The sequence below is a fragment of the Bos mutus genome, chromosome 3 (genome assembly GCF_027580195.1).
Source record: "Bos mutus isolate GX-2022 chromosome 3, NWIPB_WYAK_1.1, whole genome shotgun sequence".
In the NCBI taxonomy this organism is placed as follows: domain Eukaryota; kingdom Metazoa; phylum Chordata; class Mammalia; order Artiodactyla; family Bovidae; genus Bos; species Bos mutus.
Window position 1 is genome coordinate 56,769,464 of NC_091619.1, and position 22,558 is coordinate 56,792,021.

The following is a 22,558-nucleotide window of genomic DNA, read 5'->3' on the forward strand; positions in this document are numbered from 1 at the left end:
CCATGTGGAAGATCAGAGATGACTTCATGAAGAAGACAGCTAAGTGGAATCTTAAAGGATGGTTAAGATTTCTGCAAATAGAGATGCAGGTAAAATTATTCCAGGATGCAGAGACTAGGTTCTAAGGCAGTATAGAATGAACTACATCTAGAGGCTAGAGCCTTTGACTTGTAGAAAGAAAAAGGAACTTACATAGATATATATCGTTGAACACAGGGTAAGTTAGAGCTAAATATTTATCGAGTTATGCAAGCATTCATTTATTCAAAAGTATTTCTTGAGTACTTACTTGGTGCAAGTATTGTGCTAGGAATTAGTAGTATATTTATGAGATACTCAAAGGCCCTAACATATAAACGCTAAAAAGTTTAATCCTTAAATCATATTGATTTTTATCAACCACAGACATGTCCACCAATCTGTGGCAACACAAGGTATTTTACAGCTGTTACACAGAACATGGACTTTAATGCTTTTGAGAGAGAGTTGGTATTTCTAAATAATATTGCTTCTAAATTTCAACCCAGTTGTTTCTCACCCCAGTTCTAATGAAAAGGAAGTGTTAGATAGGGGGTGGGGAGACTAGCGGCTCCTTTCTGCAAGTTTTGGTGTATGCCAGAATTAATTTTGTTTTAGCATGCATTAACCGAACGACAAAAACAGCCTGTAAAGAGAGACACCAATGGTGATCTTTGGGACAAAATGATTTTCCTAACTGAAAAGGAATCGCTGCAAATTTCCTTGAACTAGCCAGCTCCCTGTACAATTAAAATGATTCAGAATGTTTCTAGAACACACTGCACTGAGATACACCTGTACTCATACCTTGTCCGTCAAAACAATCTTTGTTTTCTCTCAAGCTAGGACTTGCATTAGACACGCCTCGTGCAATGGTGGCAATGGGGCGTGGGGTGAGGGGGGTGAAGGTGACGGAGTGGCAGCCTGGAGGGCACTTTCCCTGTCTCTGTCTCCCCAACCAGAATTCTGCAGCTTCCCGCTCAGACTCACCTTCCCGCTTCTTATTTTTCCCGCCCCGACTCTCACTGCACCCCCCTCCCAGCCCCCACGACGCGTTCACTTTCTTATCCGTCGGTCTTTTAGCTCTCACCCACCTCCCTCCCCGCCCTCCGCCTCGCCTCGCCCGGCGCGGTGCGCCCACCTGGGGAACTCAAGGCTGCACCAACAGCCCGCGCGCCCCTTCGCAGCCCGGAGCTGCGGGGCATGCGCTCTGCGGCGGCACCGCCCTCCCCCACCCTTGCCGCGGCAGAGTTATGCCAAGTATGTGAGGAGCCCGAGAGGGCCAGCGTCGGTCATGGGGAGCCGCCGCCGCCGCCGCCGCCTCCGCGAGCGCAGCTTTCTAGCGAGCGGGGTTCCGAGTTCTCCCCGCACCGGGGGCGAGCCTGGCTGCTGAGGCAGAGAGGGATGACGGACCCTCTGAGGAAAACGCTGTCCAGGCTCCGGGGGAGACGGGGTCCCCACGCCACCGGAGGGCTCGGACTCCGGGCGGCCGCAGCAGCCACCGTGGCGGCCTCTTCGGCTGCCGAGGGAGACGCGGGTGGTTCCCGGGACGCCCCCTCAGGCGAGCGCGCCAGCGGAGCTCGGCCGAACCTGGAGCGGCCCCAGCCGTCGCCTCAGGCGTGGGGTCCTAAGGCGGGGGTCCCGGGAGGGCGGCCGGAGAGGTCGGGGGCGCTTGGGCCTCGGCCGCGCGGCTGGAAGGAGGCCACCCCGCCGGGCGGCGGGCTCACTCGTGCCTCTCTGTACGCCCCGCCGGGCTCCGAGGGCAGCGGAGAGGACGAGGAGGAAGACGCCGACTACTACGAGAACCTGCCGGGAGACTTCCAGCCTGCGTCCCAGCCTGAGGGGGCGGAGGCGGAGCTGTGGCCCCCGCCTCCCCTGGCCGTGGGCTCCTCCCCGGGGCGGAGGGCGGCCGCCTGGAGACAGGCAGGCTGCAGACCCAGTTGCGAGAGGCCTATTATTTGCTGATCCAGGCCATGCACGACCTGCCCCCTGACTCCGGCGCGCGGCGGGGCGACCGGGGCTGGGCAGATCGCGGTTGCCCTGCGGGAGCCCGGGCTCCGGGCCAGCCGCCTTCCCCCTGCGGCGCGGCGGACCGCCGAGCCTACCGCCGAGCCTGCCCCCGAGTCTGGGAGCGCGGAGGCGGCGGCCGCCCTTGGCAGCAGGTGTCCCCGCCCCGGTCGCCTCCTGGGGAGTCGGGGGGAGGCCGCCCACGGACTCCTTGGATGCGGCTGTCCTGCAGCAGAAGTCTCGACAGCCTCCAGGTGGGTGCCAAAACGCCTCCCTTCCAGCGGTGGCCGAGCGACAGCTGGATCTGGTGCGGTACGCGCAGGGAGCCCGACGAGCCGCCGCCACGTGGAGGCGGGATGCACGGCTGGAGCGGAGGCAGCGCCCGGGCCGCGGCGCCCTCGGGCCCCCGGCTTCCCAGATCCGAGGACCCTGGCCGCTCCACGGGAAGCCGCGGCAAAGGGGACGGCCAGGAGGGGCTCCCCTTCCTCAGGCCGCCCGCGGTGACAGTCAAGAAGCTGCAGAAGTGGATGTACAAAGGACGTCTGCTGTCCTTGGGAATGAAGGGTCGGGCCCGTAGGACACCCCCCGATGGCACGGGTGCTCAGGCAACCGCTTCAAATCTGGGCTCTTTGAAAATGCGGGAAAGCCAAATCCTGTCGGTGCCTCCAGACCAAAGAATTACGCTGACAGGTAGGATGCCTTGCAGTCAACATGCTAACTCTTTGAGCCTTAAAGTTTACCGAGCGGGCTTCGGTTTTAGAGCGAAGATTATGGTTTTGCAGACAGGTACGTGCCCGTGCCAAAGTGAGTGTCATGTCAATGGCAGCCTGATACGATTTCCCGGTTACCTAGGATCATACATTCTCTCGTTTTTTGCCTTTTTTTTTTTTTGACAGTGGCATGAGGAACTTGGGGGGGTTTGTCTTTTCTTCTCTAAGAACCAGTGTACCTACTCCTAAGCGAAACAGTGAGTAAAGGTTAAGTTCACCACACACCTTTTAGTGGATTTAAGGGTTGGGCGGTGCTGCCTTGATTTTTATTCTTTGTAGCTCTAGGCAAACTGTAGACTTTTGTGGAGTTTGTGAATTTGAATTTGATCCAAGTTAGACTTTATGGGCTTTTTAAACTGTCATTTTAGTCATTACACCTCCTCACTCTCCCCCACCCTAGGAGCGTTCGTGCACACAGACATATACACAACCAAAACCCAAAGCCAAAGTAAACCGAAAAAACTATCATAGTAAAAAAATTTTTTAGTCGGGTAGGATTTCACTTGTTTCTTCTCTTCACCTTTCCCTCCCCTCCCTAACCCCCAAACCTAGCTCTAGATAATCTTCTTATTGTGGAAAATGAAGGGCACTTGGATTTTAATCAAAAGAAAAGTATGTGTTATGTACTTTTAAAGAAAGTGTGGACATTTAAAGTCATTTGTAAAAAGTATATTTGTCCTAATAATAGGATTTTGCTCCCTGTTTCGTATGTGTGATTTTTAGTTTTCACTGAAAGTTTACATTATCAATTCTAAAAATCTCTGAAGTTGTAAATAACAAAAAATTCTCTTGTGAAAGAAGTACCTTCAAACTGAGCCAAAAACATGATCTTTTGGATTACACTCTTAAAGACTTATAGTGAACATAATGACTTACATATTAGTAATAATTTTAAAAATATTAAATGCTGAAATGTAAAAGTATTCACAGTACTTGGCTGTTTCCCTGTTAAGAATTACAAATCCTACAGGGCTAGGTTTGTACACATTAACTTTTTTAACCAATAAACACAAAACTGAGGAGAAACAAAGTTCACAAAACTTTTTATTACACAATGAAGACGAGTCAAATGATTCACTTCAAGTGTATGCAAAACTAGAAAAGTTTTTTTGAATCTATGAAGTTCTAACCCACACCTGTCAAAATTTTCCCTCAAACTTTTTCCATTCCACGTAAATAAAAAGATAGTAGAATGCAGATTTTTGTGAAAAAAGATGTACTTTATGCTAAGTTCACATTAAAATATGCATTTCCAGTAGTAAAGTATTTGTAATCATTTATTATATTTTATTGCTAATATACCTTTACCTCCACTGATTTTGGTACAGTTAACTCTTTGTAAGACAGTTAACTTTTAGCTATAACAAAAATCTGTATAAAACTTCAGTAAAATATGTATTACCCTTTTGTTGCAAAGGTTAAACATTACTATCTGATGGCTTTTAATATTCTCAGCTGTTGTGGAAAAATTCAAGTTTTTTTAAAAGTAATAATAAATGCAGTAACTTTTAAGAATGAATTCATTGATTTTTTTTCATTGAGAAACTAAGTAAATGAAATTAATTTTAAAATAAATGACATTAGAATTACTATGTGATTCTATGTATAAATTAGATATTTACTGTGTATAAATTAGATATTTCACAAGAAATCTAAACAAAAGTTTAGGTAACCTCTGGTTTAAAAAACTTACTTAGATATTGTTTCCTTTCAAATCGTTAGTTTATCTTTTAGGAAAGATAAAAATACTTTATGCAATGATTATATATCTAGTATAGATTTGAAGAGTTTAGTCTTTTTTTAAAAATTGCTTTTTATGATGGTTAGTTGAATTTACTAAAAACATTCTGGATACTTTAAAGGGTCTGCATATAATCTTTATTACACCACCATCCTCTCACCACCACCACCCCCACGTGAAGGTATGACAGCTATTATTGAACAGCAACAGCAAATAAGAGGTTAAGTACTTTGCCCAAGGTCACTTAAATTAGTATATGGTTTATGTATACTAGTATATAGGTCCAAACTATTATGTGGATTCAAACTCAAGTCTTTATAACTCCAAAATCCCTATTTACATAATGTCAAAGGGACTTGATGGGCTTCCCCGATGTCTCAGTGGTAAGAAATCTGCCTGCAGTTCAAGAAACCTGGATTATATCCCTGGGTCGGGAAGATCCCCTGGTGGAGGAATTGACACCCACTCCTGTATTCTTGCCTGGAGAATTCCATGGGATCTCAAAGAGTCGGATGACTGAGTAACTGAGCACATGCGCAAGCAAAGGGACTCTAAATTTCCTTAGAGGTTTGATCTAATTAATTCTCTTACATTGCTTGGATTGAGGAGATGGAAAATAAGTAACTTCCTCAAAGTTGCAAAAAAGTTGAGGGACTCCTAGAATAGAATCAATTGCTATATCCACTTAACACTTTTACCTTTAATTAGTTCAAATTGGTTACTTGGATTCTGTTTCTAATCATGTTTTCTAAAAAATTAACCAGGCAGTCCTGATGAAGCAGTACATTCTTGATTGTATAAAGATGTTAAACAGCCTAAAGGTTTCTATCACGTTTTGCTATACAATATGATTTGTGAGGATATTTTCTTTCAAAATACAGTCATAGTTAGAATTTATAACACAGAACAACTATATAGGGGGATAGAGATACCTAGTCTACATAGGTGTTTTGGAAATTTTTGAGACCATATGACAAATGGAAGCCAAAGTGGTTTTCTGTTTTGATTTCTGGCTCCTATTAAGAATCATTAAAATTTTTGATATTATAATGCTGCCAGTAATCTGATGCAGAATGTAGTGTTCATAGATTGGCCAGTTTGTTACTAGTTGAGATGATTATTTAAGAAATCTAAAGTCATTCCCTAGTAAATACTGTTAAGTTTCCACAAGCCATAAAAGGGAATTTTAATTTATTTACTGTACTTCATTATAAGTCTTTATAAATTTAATTAGCAGATAGTACTCAAAAATAAATGGAAAAGTTTATTTTCAAGTTGAGCACCAAGTTGAGCTAGCTTGGCCTTTTACCGCTTTAAAAAACAATTAGCCTACTTTGACTGTACTCTTCTTGTTCCATGATCTGTGAAAGAAGAAAAATTAGGGCAGGTAACAAGTAGTATTAAATAGCTGGTATGATCTTTGCATTATATCTTAAATTGAAGTTGACGCTTAATGCAGATTCCTACCAATTCTGTTTTCTGAAATATATGTGGCTCCATTTTTGTAACTTTATGAGCTATATTTTCTTTATGGGTTTTTCCAATAAATTCTTTCATGCATTAGCCCTTTCAAGACTAGTAAAACTATGTAGGCAAGTAATTTTTGTCTGTCTTCTACATCTAAATCCTTCTGTTAGAAATTCTGCCATCGTGGCCCCAGAAGCAAGCAGGTCCATTTTTTAGTTTCTGTTTTTTTGTTTTGGGAAGAGTGCCATAAAACATCAGAGTTGCTGGTGGCAGGAAAACACTGAGAATTACAAATTCAGCAGAAAGCAGTATTGTGTTGATTTTTGAAAGTCCTACATTTCTAAATGGTGCTTAATGTTTTGAGAATCTCCAAGACTATTGGTTGTTAAAATGAAGGTTTAATATATGTGAGGGTGGAACCTTGAGGTTCTACATTTTAACAAACTACCAGTATAGATGTTATTTGGTATACACTTTTAGAATAGTAAGCCTCTGTAATTCTGGGTACCTCCAATCACCTATCTTGATATTTTGTTAAATGTTTTGAAAAAGCATTCTACTTTATTCTGGCACTTGGTACTTATGCTAACCCCTTTATTAGAGCAAAGTGCTTGAGCTCTTTCTGCTTCCGTTTTTTGTTTTTGTTTTTTTTTAATTTTTATTTATTTATTTTTGGTTGTGCTGGGTCTTTGCTGTTGTACTTGTGGTGAGCAGCCTTTTCACTGTGGTGGCTTCTCTTGTGGAGCATAGGCTCTGGGCTCACAAGCTTCAGGAGTTGCAGCATGTGGGCTCAGTAGTTATGGCCCATGGTTTTAGTTGCTCTTCGGCATGTGGGATCTTCCCAGACCAGGGATCGAACCTGTGTCCCCTGCATTGGCAGGTGGATTCTTAACCACTGGACCACCAGGGAAATCCCTCTGCTTCAGTTTTGTTAAGCATGAACTTATACTTACTACTTATCTATGACAAGTATAAGCAGTTCTCTCTGTGTTGGTCTTGCCTTGCACCAATAAAGGTAAACGATTTTAGAATCAGCAAGAGAGGAGGCCATATAATGTAATGGCTAGTAGAATAGAGGTTTTGGGTTTCTGATCAAATCGACCACTTACCAGGCTTAAGACTTTGGACAAGTTACTCAACCCTGCATAGCCCCAATCTTCAGGTTGCTGTGAAGATGAAAAAAGATAATCCATTTGGTACCATGCCTGGCACTTAGCTGTTATCAAGAGAAAGGCAAGCACGCTTTGTGAAAATATTGCCTTGTCCCAGGTCATTAAGATTCTGTTTGGATAGTGATCTGAAGTTGAAAAAGACAGCCTTAAGGAACACTGGGAATTGAACTAGAGGACACCACTTTAGAAGCAGTAAAAACTCTTAAGAAAAATGCTGTGTGCTAGCTTTGGGGATAGAAAAGTAGAGAAGGGAATTTTGAGACTGTTTTTAGTTCTCTGAAAGTAAGGAGGAGGCATAAGAGAGGAAAAGATGAAAAAGGCACAGAGGAAAAGATGAGTAGAATAAAGAAGTGCTCCTAAAGTGGTGCCCTCTAGTTCACTTCCCAGTGTTCCTTAGGACTATCTTTCTCAACTTCAGATCATTGCAGATCACTCTCCAGCCAGAATTGCAAACTCCTAATTTATCCCACCTCTCCTTCCCCTTTGGTAATCATAAGTTTGTGTCTGTGAGTCTGTTTCTGTTTTAGAACTAAAAGTTCATTTGTATCATTTAAAAATTGTTTTTAATTAAAAAAACAATTATTTTTGGCTGTGCTGGGTCTTCGCTGCTGCATGTGGGCTTTCTTGAGTTGCAGTGAGTGTGGGCTTCTCTTCATAAGCCTACATATGGACTTAGTTGCTCCAGGACATGTGGGGTCTTCCTGGACCAGGGATTGAAACCATGTCCCCTGCATTGGCAGGCAGATTCTTAACCACTCGACCACCAGGGAAGTCCCTGTATCATTTTTTTAGATTCCACATATAAGTGGTAGCATATTGTATTTGTTAGACTTATTTCACTTAGTATGATAATCTAAAGGTCCATCCATGTTGCCACAAGTGGCATTATTTCACTCTTTTTATGGCTAAGTAATATTCTATTGCATATGTATGTATCACATCTTCCCTATCCATTCATCTGTCAATGGACACTTAGATTGCTTCCATATCTTGGCTATTGTAAATAATGCTGCTATGAAAATGAAGCTACATGTTTCTTTTTGAATTAGAGTTTTCGTCTTTTCTGGATACAGGTCCAGGACTGTTGTTAATTTTAAGTGTAAAGGAGATGGAACCAAGCTCTTGAATCTTCAGGTTTCATTGATTAAATTAAATCAATTCAAGATATTTATTGAATATCTATTAAATGTTTGCATATTAGATTCTGGGAGAGTGGAGGTGGGTATCCTTTAGTAGTAGTCCAGGTGTACTCCTGTAGACTTTGTAATCGGTTTGAGTGCTGCCTCTTCCATTTACCAGTAGGTGATCTCAGGCAAGTTACTTGACTTTTCTGAGTAGTACTGTATAGTTTCAAAGTATTTCAAACATTACCTTACTTAATCCTAGGAGCCACCCTATAAGGTTAATTGGGTTGATACTATCATCATGTTCAGAGAGGGTCACCTACTTCCATACTTTTAGTAGCTGGCATGCTGTGGGGGAGACAGGTGAGAGCATGGTTTGTTGGCAAAGTAATATCTCTGCTTTTCAGTATGCTATCTAGGTTGGTCAAAACTTTCCTTCCAAGGAGTAAGTGTCTTTTAATTTCATGGCTGCAGTCACCATCTGCAGTGATTTTGGAGCCCAGAAAAATAAAGTCTGACACTGTTTCCACTGTTTCCCCATCTATTTGCCATGAAGTGATGGGACCAGATGCCATGATCTTAGTTTTCTGAATGTTGAGCTTTAAGCCAACTTTTTCACTCTCCTCTTTCACCTTCATCAAGAGGCTTTTTAGTTCCTCTTCACTTTCTGCCGTAAGGGTGGTGTCATCTGCATATCTGAGGTTATTGATATTTCTCCCGGCAGTCTTGATTCCAGCTTGTGCTTCTTCCAGCCCAGCGTTTCTCATGATGTACTCTGCATATAAGTTAAAGACAGACTTAAATTTGAATCCTAGGGCTAACACCTTGACCATATTCCTCATATGTTTGAAGCTTATGGAACTAATTCAACCTGTCTCAGGATTATTGTGGTGAGTTAAAGGAGGTTAAGGGCTTTCTTACTGCTTTATCTCTTGTTCCTGCCACATAATAGGCACTCAGTAAATATTTCTTGAGTAAATAAATATCTGACATAGTAGGCATTCATGGGAGATTTCTTCCCTTCTAAGTCTGTTCCTCTATTCTTGCCTCTGGAACTAATTGAACTTGAAGCCCAGTTTGTGTTTAAGGCTTTGTTTTGTTTTTAAATTAATCTGCTTGATTAGGTAACATTTAGGGTTATAAAGAGGGCAAATTTACATTTTCAAATGATTTTTTTCAGTAGAAGGGAGGTTACTGAAAACCTTGATTATACATGAACCTAATTTTTTGGTGTTGCTAAGCTCCTCAAAGTTTAATGTGTTTTTATCACTCTCTGTTACTAGACTACTATATTTTACTTGCTGTAATACTAAAATGAATCAACTGTATACACACTCAAAGTAGCACAGATCATAGTTTACAAACCTGGCATGATCTTAAAATTAAAAATATGGTTTTGTTTTAATTATTTATGCATAGTAAATTAGCATTACAATATATATTTAGTTTATTGACACTCACTGAAGCCGGCTTTATGTGACTTTTTGAAGTGTAAAAATTTTCCCCTTTATATGGAATTAATATTATATATACATTTTTAGAGTCTTATCCATTATATTAATACATGCACATATCTAAGTATTTGATGTTCCACATTGGGCTATGAATTCCTTAAGGGCAGGGATCATTTTGTTCATTCTTGTATTCTTGCTACTTAAGCTTATGCCTATCAGTAATACAGCTGTATTGTGTTTATTGTGACACAGGATACTTAGTCCTAATCAAGGGTCTTCTTAGGGATTTTTAATTTTTATTTTGCTCTAGATATTTAGAACTTAAACTCTGTATGAGTTGCTGCTACATTATGTGGTTAGAAAACAAAAGTTATTTTGAAATTTCAATATTCAGTAAGATACTTAGTAATAAATGAGGAATGTTTATTTTGAAAGATTTATTCAATCTTTAGATTTATTTTTAAAAGATTTTATTTTTGAAAGATTTATTAATCTTTTTGTGAAAAGGTAATAATATTTGTAGTTTCTAAAGTTCTTGTAGTAGTGAGTTGAAAGTTACTCATATTAATTAAAGGCATGCTGTGTACCAAGCATTCTATACAAGCTTTTTATAAAACATGTTTTGCCTAGGATAAAGCTGTTTTAGCCCTATGATATTAATAAAGGTGGTTTCAGAGTTTGTTTATCGTTTTTCTTAAGAATTCTTATGGTACCTGATAACTAAATAATAGAAATCAAGTTTAGGTGGAAAATCCAAAGTTTTTCTTATTTAAATTTAGTCTCTGAATGTGATTAATATTTTTTTTCTTTTTATCTTTTTAAAAACAGTATTTTAATAACTGGTCTTAAGTGACATGTCTTTCTTGGTATGTGAGGTATTATATTCTACCTTCTTTTTCTCTTTGAAACAGATTTATTTGAAAATGTCTGTGAGTCTTCAATGAAGAGAAATGAACTTAAGGATCTGAAGGATAATATTGGCTTCAGGGGTCATAAGCCACTTAACAGCATCACTGTGTCAAAGAAACGCAATTGGCTATATCAAAGTACTCTGAGATCTTTTAATTTGGAAGAAGAAAATAAGAAATGCCAAGATATAAGTCATTTATCTGTTTCACCCATTTCTCTACCTAAACAGCAGCTGTCACAGCCTTTTCTCAAATCATCTGATGAATATTGTACGTATATGGTGTGTAATGCTACAAATTCTTCATTATCAAGAAACTGTTCATTAGACTTTAATGAGGAAAATGATGCAGATGATGAAGGAGAAATATGGTACAACCCCATTCCTGAGGATGATGACTTTGGTATTTCAAATGCCTTGAGTTTTGGTGAGACAGACTCTGCGGTTCTGAAATTTCCTGATGTCAGTTTGAGAGTATTATCTGGCAGTAACCTAATGAAAGCAGAGCAGTACACTGAAGACTCGTTTTGCTCTTCGGAACACACAGGTGATGTTCAGACCACACAGTCACACGAGATAAATCCTGTAGATTCCATCTGTCCCACAGAGTTTGTGCAGCGGTACAAGCAAAGGCATAGACACAAGATGCAAGAACGTATAATTATAGAGGACAGTCCCATGTTGAAATCTCCTTTTTCAGGTAAAGATGATCATGTATCTGCTGTTTCTTCTTTCATTTTTAATTCTTTGGTGGTATCTAAAACTAAGTATAGATGTTTATTGTAGCCTTGTACCTTTCCTTACAATGTGAGTGTATTTTCATGAAAATAAAACTCAAAAAGATTTGTAAACACTTTTATGTACATGCTGGTTTAATTATTCCTATCACAGACTTAGTTTTGTAAGGGGTGAAGGAGCTGGAATCCTACACCAACTTTTAGTGTGTATGGTGTGGTTTAATATGTCTGTCCATCGAGGCAGTAATTACTTTTCTCTTAGTCGAAAGAATGGAGTCTTGGGGACTGGACAAGATGTATTCTTTATGTATGTCTTGTTTTGCTTTATTCATGTATTCATTCATTCACACCTAGCCTGGCCACAGATGAAAAATTCTATGTTCAGTATACTAGTGGTCATTAGTTTTCACTTTTGTGCCTACATTTCCTCAGAAACAGAGGAAAAGAAGAAGAAAAAGAGACCAGAGGTGAAAGTAAATACTTTGCAAATAGGTGCTACAATAGATACAGAACCCAGAAAGGAAGTAATTGAATGTATATTAGGTTATCGTTCAACCTAATGGTTTTATTCTTCTTTGATTTCTGATGTGCTTCTTTTTAAATTTAGTCCTTGATGTAGTACATCCCAGTGTTGGGATTAAAATTTTGTGTGTGTGTGCATATCTAAGTGTAAACTGATTTTCCACAGTGACTCTGTGTTTCTTTTGTAATGTGGATGGGAAGAGTAATAAATGATATATAAACTAATACTTTGAAACACAGGTTGAGATCCAGGTGGAGTGATGAGGAAAGCTTGCAGGAGAAGGGCAGACAGATGGTGATGGGTGTGGAATGGTGCAGAAAAGGCAAGAGGGCATTAAGTATAAGAGCAGTGTTAGAAAGTCAGTGTATGTCAAGTGAGATACACTTTAAGTTACTGTCTTTAAACTTTATTATTTTATGTTTGTTGCAAATTGTGAACCTGTTAAGAGGACAGACATTACCGAAAAAACAAAAACAACCACCCAAATTTGAAAGTACAGAAGGATGTCAATTATGTCTCCTTTTTTACTGTTATTCTTCTCTTAAGCTTACTGTTATAACAAGTACATTCCTATGTTGACCAGAGGAGATATTTAGACAATTTATTTGTATAATCTTTTTTTTTGTTTTAATATGATCAGAAAGGTTATTTACCTAAAGTGATAATGTTTTCTTTAGCAACACTGGCAAAAATCTGTTGAGAAATAGGCAAAGAGAATGGTTAAATTTCAAAATAATGTTTTGATTAAGAAATAGGAAAGCTCAAGTATTTTTAATATGAATGACAGTTTTATGATCATCCTGACACAATTATGACTGTTTTTTGCCTATTAACTTCTGGATATATATGTACCTTTTATCTAGTTGCTGTCATAGTGGACTATTTTTGGGTTTTGCTGATTTCACTTATTATCTATACTTTGTATTCTTACATGTGATGGTGGTTTAGTCGCTAAGTCGTGTCTGACTCTTGCGACCCCATGGACTGTAGCCTGCCAGGCTCCTCTGTCCGTGGGATTCTCCAGGCAAGAATAGTGGAGTGGGTTGCCATTTCCTTTTCCACGGGATCTTCCTGACCCAGGAATCGAACCTGGCTGTCCTGCATTGCAGGCAGATTCTTTACCGACTGAACTACGAGGGAAGCCCCATTCTTACATATTGATTAATGTTATTGTTCCCCAATTTTTATAGTATTTAATTGGGTTGATGTGCCCTATTTGACTGGTTCCTTATTGCTAGGTATTAATAGAATGTTTCCACTACTACTGTGGTGATCTTTATCATGATCTGTTTTGCTTCATTAAGATTGATTACTATTAATAGTATCTTTACTTGGTCTTTACAGCTGGTAACTATTATGCTGCTGCTGCTAAGTCACTTCAGTCGTGTCCGACTCTGTGTGATCCCATAGACAGAAGCCCACCAGGCTCCGCTGTCCCTGGGATTCTCCAGGCAAGAACACTGGAGTGGGTTGCCATTTCCTTCTCCAATGCATGAAAGTGAAAAGTGAAAGTGAAGTCACTCAGTCGTGTCCGACTCTTAGCAACCTCATGGACTGCAGCCTACCAGGCTCCTCCATCCATGGGATTTTCCAGGCAATAGTACTGGAGTGGGGTGCCATTGCCTTCTCTTCTCTTCTACCTATAGAAATTATAGGTAATTTCTATATTATTATTTCCTAAAAAGTTTATAGTTTACAAGCAACTAACAATGCCTGGAGAATCCTAGGGACAGGGGAGCCTGGTGGGCTGCCGTCTATGGGGTCGCACAGAGTCGGACACAACTGAAGCAACTTAGCAGCAGCAGCAGCAGCAGCATGTGCCATTTACTGTTCTAGGAGCTGAAGGGAATGTGCCAGTTTCAGTTGATTCTAGTCTGGTTCATAAATTTATATTGAAAGATTTTTCCTTTTTTGCTTTCCCTAGAAAGTCCCATGAACGGAGGAGCCTGGTGCAGGCTACTATCCATGGGGTCGCAAAGAGTTGGACATAACTGAGCAACTTCACTTTTCTTTTCTTTCTTTTTTAAATTAATTAATTATTATTTTTTTACTTTACAATATTGTATTGGTTTTGCCATACATCAACATGATTTGATTAGTATAATTGTGGTTTAATTTTAAGTGAATGTTGAACTTGGTCATGTTTCAGCTCTTGGATTTTATAAAAACAAAGCTTTTTTGTTTCAATAAATTCAGTCTTGCCTGCAGTAGAAATATGTTTTTAAAAAAGTCATTACATTAGATTGACTCTTTATTTAATAAAACCTAGAACAATTTTGTATACTGGGTAGCTTCTTTAGGCCATGACAAAATAGATAGATTGTATGCTACAGCAATACTCTGATTACTGTAGAATATTTTAGACCAGTAAACCAGTAGAATTGTACTGCAGTTTACAGTATAAGGGAATGCTTTGTCTAGTTTATTAAACACTCCATTTCTTATTAGTTATGTACCAGAAAAGCCCAACAGGCATACTTAAAATAGTCCTTTCTCTATAAAGAAACTATTTTGTCAATAGGACACATAAAGAAGGATGGAGAGAGGACTATTTAGACTATTTTAATACTTTGAAGAAAGGTCATTTGATCTATTGATTTTTTGAAATGAATAAACACTTTTCTCATTTGAATTGTCAAATGTACTACATAGAGTAGTCTTTGGTACTAGGGTCATTAAGGATCTTTATAGGGAATAATTAGATAAAGTATGAAAAATTAAATTTTAAATAATTGGGATAATACTATGTTTTTCTTTAAAAGCACAGTTTAAATTTATATAATATTACATTTTTAGAAGCTACTTTCAATTTGCTCTATTAATTTGAAAACTTACTAGGAAATATTCATATTTTTAAATGAAATTGATTAGCCTTTACATCCTTTTTTTTTTTAAACTGGGAATTAAAAGTTTAAGGTTAAGTGAAATGCTTTAACCTCTTAATAATAGTTGAAAAAAGGTCTTTGAAAGTCAATTTGATGTATATGTATGGACAGAAAAATGTTTAAAAAATGGAGAGACTGCAAATATAGTATTTTAGAGAACAGATTCTGAAAGCCTGTTTTCAGATATGAGTCCTTATTCTTCCACTTACCAGATTTGTGATTTTAGACAAATGAGACAGCTCATGCATCAATTTCCTCATCTGGAGAATGGTATCTTAACTCGTAAGGTTATTATGAGAGTTAAATGAGGGTCCGTGCATACTAATTATTAAATTAAGTTTTCATACTTTGTCTAGCTCAGTAAAAGTTGACTGGTATTATTTTTAATAATAAATATTATAATTTAATAATAATAATAGAAGCTACTTTTAATATAATTTTCACTGCTATATGACCATGATTAATCTCCTGGTAGTGCAGTTTTACAATGATTAATCTTCTGGTGATATGGACTATTATTTATTTGTGCTTCTTAAATTTTTAGAAAAACTTTTTATTGTAAGCCTGAGTAACTTTGACATTCAGAAAAAAAGTAATTTTTGTGGAGAAAAAATTGAAAGCATCTTAACACTTTATTCTTTATGGAAACTGAAACTTATAAGAAAATACATTTTATCAATCATTCTTGTATTAGGTGAAATTTCTAAATAAATACACTAAAGTAGGAAATGTGAAAATTGGTGAACATATTAAAATAGGAAACTTTCCTTGTTTTCTTTGATATCCACTGTTTACAGTTATAAGTATATTGCAGTGGGAAAGATTTAAAAGGAACCTATATTACCTTTCTTTCAAACCTTCAGAATAGAAAAGCAGATGAAGAGGGAGATGTTTCTTTCCACCATAAGCCTTTTGTAGATCGTGATATTCTGCTTAAACTTGGTAATGGGAATTCAGCTAAACTTTTGACTAAACCTCACCATTAAGATGAAACGGAAGAATTTCTGTCCATATGAGAGCTTGTTAAATTTGTGGTTTATAAAGTAAAAAGAAATCGAAACTTATCACCTTATTTATTTATTTTTTTCCCAAGGTCCTGGGAGTGTAGCTGCTACAAACAAGACTGATTTGGGAGTTATGGAACCATCTTCACCAAGCCCTAGCCCTGTGAAAAAAGGCAGTTCAATGAATTGGTCTTTCCCGGATAAAATAAAGTCTCCACGAACTGTGAGGAAACTTTCCATGAAAATGAAAAAGTTGCCAGAACTTAGCCGAAAACTGAGTGTTAAAGGAACCTTGAATTATGTAAACAGTCCAGATAATACTCCTTCTTTGTCTAAATGTAACTGTCAAGAGATTCATCATGCTGTTATTCTACCTTCTGGGAATACAACCACAGCTGCTAAGAGGAATGTGATAAGTCGGTACCATCTTGATACCAGTGTGTCTTCTCAGCCCACCTATCAGAAGAAAACCTCCGTGAGTTCTAAGTATTCCTGCAAAGGTGGTTACCTCAGTGATGGAGATTCACCTGAACTGATAGCCAAATCTAGCAAATATGGATTCGAAAACAAATTTGCAAAAGGAAAAGACATAATTCCAAATAGCAGCAGCAAGAATGAAATAGACATTGATGCTTTTAGACATTACAGCTTTTCTGATCAACCTAAGTGTTCACAGTACATATCTGGGCTCATGAGTGTGCACTTCTATGGTGCTGAGGATTTAAAACCACCTCGGATAGACTCAAAAGATGTCTTTTGTGCGATTCAGGTAGATTCAGTGAACAAAGCCAGAACAGCTTTGCTCACATGTCGAACAACGTTTTTAGACATGGATCACACTTTCAACATAGAAATTGAAAATGCACAGCATTTGAAATTAGTAGTGTTTAGTTGGGAACCCACTCCAAGAAAAAACCGAGTGTGTTGTCATGGAACTGTTGTTCTTCCCACCTTATTCCGAGTGACAAAGACACATCAATTGGCTGTCAAACTTGAACCTAGAGGTCTCATTTACGTGAAAGTGACTCTTTTGGAACAGTGGGAGAATTCACTTCATGGGCTAGATATAAATCGAGAACCAGTAGTATTTGGTGTTGATATTCGAAGAGTTGTAGAGAAAGAAAATATAGGCTTGATGGTACCACTCCTGATTCAGAAATGTATTATGGAAATTGAAAAGAGAGGCTGTCAGGTATTATTTTACTGTGTTTCTCTATTGCCCCCTTATCTATCTATTCGAGTAATTAATTCAATTTATTTATAGTAAGTCTTAGGAGAAGGAGTTCAAGGTAAGTTTAAAAGATCTAATTTAGACTTTTTCTCATTCCTGTTCTTTATTTTTATTACATTACTGTTTAGGATATAATTTATGCCTTAACCTGTGTTGTCAATGATTGAAAGCATGCTAGATGGTTCTTTATGTTTGATGCAGGGCTGCATGGACTTACACTTTGAGATGAAGATATGGCATTTTACAGTGACATTCCTAGGAAAAGCCAGAGCTAATAACATGGACTAAGACTAATTCATTTAAGGAATGTTTCTGCATGGTTTGACTTTCCTTTAATAGAGAGTTCAACAGTGAATCTTATAACCCTGTTTCACTCCTAAAATTAACTCCTTGCCCTTATTTCCTGTTCTCCCTTAGTTCCACGCTTTGGAAAGCGTAAGCTTATCCATGTCTTACCTTTGGGATAGCATGGTGGATAAGGAGAGGTCCTACTAATAAAAGCACATCTGATTCTCTTTTCCTTTTAAAGAAGGTAAAAGCAGTTCATTAGAACTGGTGCTATTTGTAACAAGATGGGCTTCCCTGGTGGCTTGGACGGTAAAGAATCTGCCTATAATACAGGAGACCTGGATTCAACCCCTGGGTTGGGAAGTTCCCCTGGAGAAGGAAATGGCAACCCACTTCACTATTCTTGCCTGGAGAATTCCACAGACAGAGGAGCCTGGTGAACCTTAGTCCATGCGGTCATAAAGAGTCGGACATGACTGATATTTTCACTTTCATGTAAATGTTAACCAGTTGGTAGACCTTATTTTTTGGGCTTTCCTGGTGGCTCAGTAAAGGAGAAGGCAATGGCACCCGACTCCAGTACTCTTGCCTGGAAAATCCCATGGACGGAGGAGCCTGGTGGGCTGCAGTCCATGGGGTCACTAAGAGTCGGACACGACTGAGCGACTTCACTTTCACTTTTCACTTTCATGCATTGGAAAGGAAATGGCAACCCACTCCAGTATTCTTGCCTGGAGAATCCCAGGGACACGGGAGCCTGGTGGGCTGCCGTCTATGGGGTCGCACAGCGTCGGACACGACTGAAGCGACGCAGCAGCAGCAGCAGTCAGTAAAGAATCCACCTGCCAAATGCAGGAGATACAGGAGACCCTGGTTCGATCCCTGGGTTGGGAAGATACCCTGGAGAAGGAAATGGCAACCCACTCCAGTATTCTTTTCTCAGAAATCCCATGGACAGAGAAGCATGGTGGGCTATAGTTCACGGGGTCGCAAGAGTTGGACACAAATTAGTGACTAAACCACCACCACCAGACCTTATCTTTATGTTCATTAATACTTGTAGAATGACAATGAGAAGCAGTGTATCACTGAGGATATTAATATGAGGTACAATTATTTATACTAATCTTTTGCAATACAAAATAAGCCATAGAATCATTACTAAAGTATTTTGCTTTAGTGCTATCAGAATTTATAACATTAATCAAAATATCAATGATGAATACCATACAATCTGAAATATGATTTCTTTAGAAGAATATAGAAGCAAATGTAAAATAACCTACCTTGAATTTAACATGGAAACTATAGAAACCTCCTAACTTAATGGAGTTTGGTATAAAGATACAGGAAACAGATTCTGGTTTCTCATCCATTATTGTGTGATGTTGGGCAAGTCACTTAATCTCTGTGAGTCTTTTCTGCTTATATTAATAAAAATAGATGTAGTAAGTTCCTGAAGCAGAGAGGTAGGATATTTGAATTTTTGAAACCTCTTTCAGATATGTGATTCTATCAAGTCAAGTTTGTGTTGTCTGGGTGGAAGTGAGGCCTTTAGAATCCAGCTTTTGGTCCAGTTACTCTTTTCTTAAAGGTGTCTATTTTCCCTCCATATTCTTTCCCAGAGAGCATATAGAGAAGCCAGAAGTTAGGCAGACTTTAAATAAAGCTAAAGTCTTTTACAATTGTACATTAAAATCTGTGTTAGTCGCTCAGTAGTGTCTGACTCTGCAACCCCATGAAATGTAGCCTGTCCATGGAATTCTCCAGGCAAGAATACTGGAGTGGGTAGCTATTTCCTCCTCTGCTGCTGCTGCTAAGTCGCTTCAGTCGTGTCTGACTCTGTGCGACCCCATAGACGGCAGCCCACCAGGCCCGCTGTCCTGGGGATTCTCCAGGCAAGAATACTGGAGTGGGTTGCCATTTCCTCCTCCAATGCAGGAAAGTGAAAAGTGAAAGTGAAGTCGCTCAGTCATGTCCGACTTTTAGCGACCTCATGGACTGCAGCCTACCAGGCTCCTCCTTCCATGGGATTTTCCAGGCAAGAGTACTGGAGTGGGGTGCCATTGCCTTCTCCAATTTCCTCCTCTAGGGAACCTTTCGGACTCATGGATTGAACCCTGGTCTCCTGAATTGCAGGCAAATTCTTTACCGTCTGAGCCACCAGGGATGCCCCATAAGTAACTCAAATAGCACTATACTTTTACAGTCTATTTTCTGAAAATATTTCATAAAGAGCAAGTAGATAAGACTGTTGTAAGTGATTTTAAATGCCAAGAAAATATTTTTTAGGAATGCTTTTTATTTCTATAAAGTTTAGAAAGATTTATTTTAATAAGGAATTATTTCCTGTGAAATAAAAAGTAAGATTTACAGTTGTATGTTTTAAACAGTTTTTTTTAAACACCTTTTCTTGTTTTGTCTCTTTTGCTTCTCCCTGTTCCACCCCAATACACAAACAGAAAGAGTCTGATATGTGCCTGTGTTTTATAAACCAGCATACTGCTTAAATTTTGTTTACCTTTCTAGTCAGTATTCCTTTTTTTTTTAACCATGAAAATCAGGTTTCCATAGTCATACAAAAATAGTTTGTGATATTCTTCCAAATACTTGGAAAGCTACTATCATGCATCTCCTGCTTTGAGCAGGAAAAGATTAGTATAGAAATCATACTCATGGTCCGTCCAGTTTAGATTTTATCCTTACTAGAGGCATCAAGCATGTACTTCAAGTGTTTGATTCAGGAAATCAGCCTCTGAAGTTAAGGAATATATCCTAAAATATTCCTCTCTGATGTATGTATAGTATATCTTCCTTATTTTATTCACTTTTAAAAACTGTATTTGTAATATCAACTTTGGGGATAACACATTCCTTTAAATTATCACTTGCTATTGAAGTATTGCTTTCTTTAATTTGTTCTACATTCATCTTTCTCAAGCTTAAGAGGATACATCTTTATGAGATTTTTGTGACACTTTAAGTTTGCTTACACTAGAAGGGCTCTACTCAAGCTGGTTTCTTCTAATGTTGTAGTGTTTCCTTTGATCCTGTTTAATATTTTAGTTTCATTTTCTGGATCATTTGCCATTCTGATTTTCTTTCTCTTGATGATGTAACTAGCACTTGCTATTGTCAATGTGAATATACCGTGACTGTGAAGAAGAATAGGAAATTTGAATTTTATTCCTAGTACACTCCTTGGTTTCCCATATCCTCTTGATCCTTTCGAATTCAGCAGCACCTTGAACTGCCTTCTCTTAGAAATAGTTGTAGATTCTCTACTATCTTTCAGTTAATACTGAGTGCTTGTCATCTCAAATATTTTGGATCACATTTCCGTGGAGCCATTACTGACACTTTCCTATATTAAGACCCACCTTTTGTAGTGTAGTCTATCAGTTTTTAATAATTCATAAGAGGTTAGTGTCATAAGCAAACCTGTAAATTTCATTTGCTTTCTTCCTCTAGATTATTTTTAATATTTTCAAATGATTTTTAGTTCAGATCCTTGGGGATCGCATTGTGTGTTTTCACTTTATTTCTGTCTTGAAGTAATATCTTTATCCAATCTTTCAATTCAAGGTGACTGAACTTCCTAAATAGTCTTTGATGTAGAAGTATAGATGACGACCACTATCCTCAATTTTCATGAAGATTTTTTCTTTTAAAAGGCCCCAATTGCTTAATCAGGCCTGTTTTCTCTTTAAGATACCATGTTGATTTCCTCTTGGTGAATTTATATTGAACTAACAATGTTTAAAAAACAAATCTTTTTAATGTAGATTGAAGGGAGATTGAGTGTTGTCTTTGCATCGTGAATACATTTGAACTAGAAGTTTTATTTTCACCTTTAATGTATTATTTGCACTGAACTTCCTTCAGTGCTTTATAATCAATCCATTTGATAAGTTAAAAAAATCCTAGATTTGTTTTCATTTCTTCCCGAGAAACTTTAAAAGATAACTTTACAGAAATAGTTTCCTGGAACTTTATTTCAAATACATACTTTAAAAAAATAAACTGAGTTTATAGCTTTTAAAAATAAACTGAGTATTAAATAACTTGCCCAAATTCACCAAGCAAGGAGTGATAGTGTGGGGCTTTATGAACCCAAAATCTTTGATTAGCTGTTGTGCTGTATTACTTCAATCTGGAGCAAAAGATGTAAAAGGGCACCCATCGAGATATTGGTTGGGTGTATAAAATTAAAGGGAAGAGATTGTGTTTTTGCTTAAGATATTATAGCTAGCACTATAGGTAACATAGTATATCATTTGAATTTAAATGAAAGAATATAAAATTTGTATTAAACTATGTAACTACAATCAGTATAGTCTGTGGTGAAACTTCAGAAGCTTATGTTTGAGATATTTTTAATTAAATGCCATCAGAATATATAATATTGCCAAAGTCATGTGATTTATACATACTGTACTATTATATTTTCCCTTTATCCAATTTACCATAATGTGGCGATAATTTTATTTCTAGGTAGTAGGCCTATACCGATTATGTGGCTCGGCAGCAGTCAAGAAAGAACTTCGAGAGGCTTTTGAGAGGGATAGCAAAGCTGTTGGTCTGTGTGAAAGCCAATACCCAGATATAAATGTAATAACAGGTAATAAATAGATGTTATTTTTATGTACACATTCTGAAAGACTACCTCTGCAGGAAAGAGAATTTAAATACTGTTTTGGTATTATTCTGAAGTCTTTTTTTCCTTCTTTCACAAACACTACTGTGTTCTTTTCTATGGGGAGGTACCAAGATATGGTCCCTGTTCTCAAACAGCCAACCTTTGGAAGGAAGTAAGGCCTACATTAAATTAGCTCCAGTAGCTAACAGAAGGAAAAGGGTACCTTGTCTTCACGGAGGGATAAATAAAGTGCCATCAGGTTCAGTTTGACTGGAGCATAGGTAATATAAGGGGCATTGACTATCTGGTTAGAGAATTTAGATTTATTTACTAGGCAGAGGGAATCCAAAGATTTTTGAGCAAAGGAATGAACTCTTCAGAGATAGTCTTCAGGGATACTTACCTGGCAAGTCTGCGCAATGGATTGAAATAAGAAGATAGAAGAGGAAAGAAAACCAGTTAGGAAGGCTTGGCAATAGTCTCAGCAAAGAGATAATCAGAGCAGATGGCATCTTACAGCAGTAGCAATAGCAGGAAGGAATAGAATTGAAAGTATATGAAGACAGGGAGGGCCCAGACAAACATCACTTT

The 22,558-nt window shown here is 38.4% G+C and overlaps 1 protein-coding gene across 2 annotated transcripts in view; it reads left to right on the top strand.

Annotated features, from left to right (window-relative positions):
• The first annotated feature begins 1,991 nt into the window (after positions 1 to 1,991).
• The window catches only part of SYDE2 (synapse defective Rho GTPase homolog 2), a 42,520-nt gene continuing 21,953 nt past the window's right edge, over positions 1,992 to 22,558 (top strand). For both annotated transcript variants that reach the window (XM_005888444.3, XM_070367759.1), the window contains exons 1-4: positions 1,992 to 2,715; positions 10,665 to 11,360; positions 15,899 to 17,001; positions 21,823 to 21,949. In XM_005888444.3, the coding sequence (XP_005888506.2) occupies positions 1,992 to 2,715; positions 10,665 to 11,360; positions 15,899 to 17,001; positions 21,823 to 21,949 (2,650 nt within the window). The remainder of the gene's footprint in view (positions 2,716 to 10,664; positions 11,361 to 15,898; positions 17,002 to 21,822; positions 21,950 to 22,558) is intronic.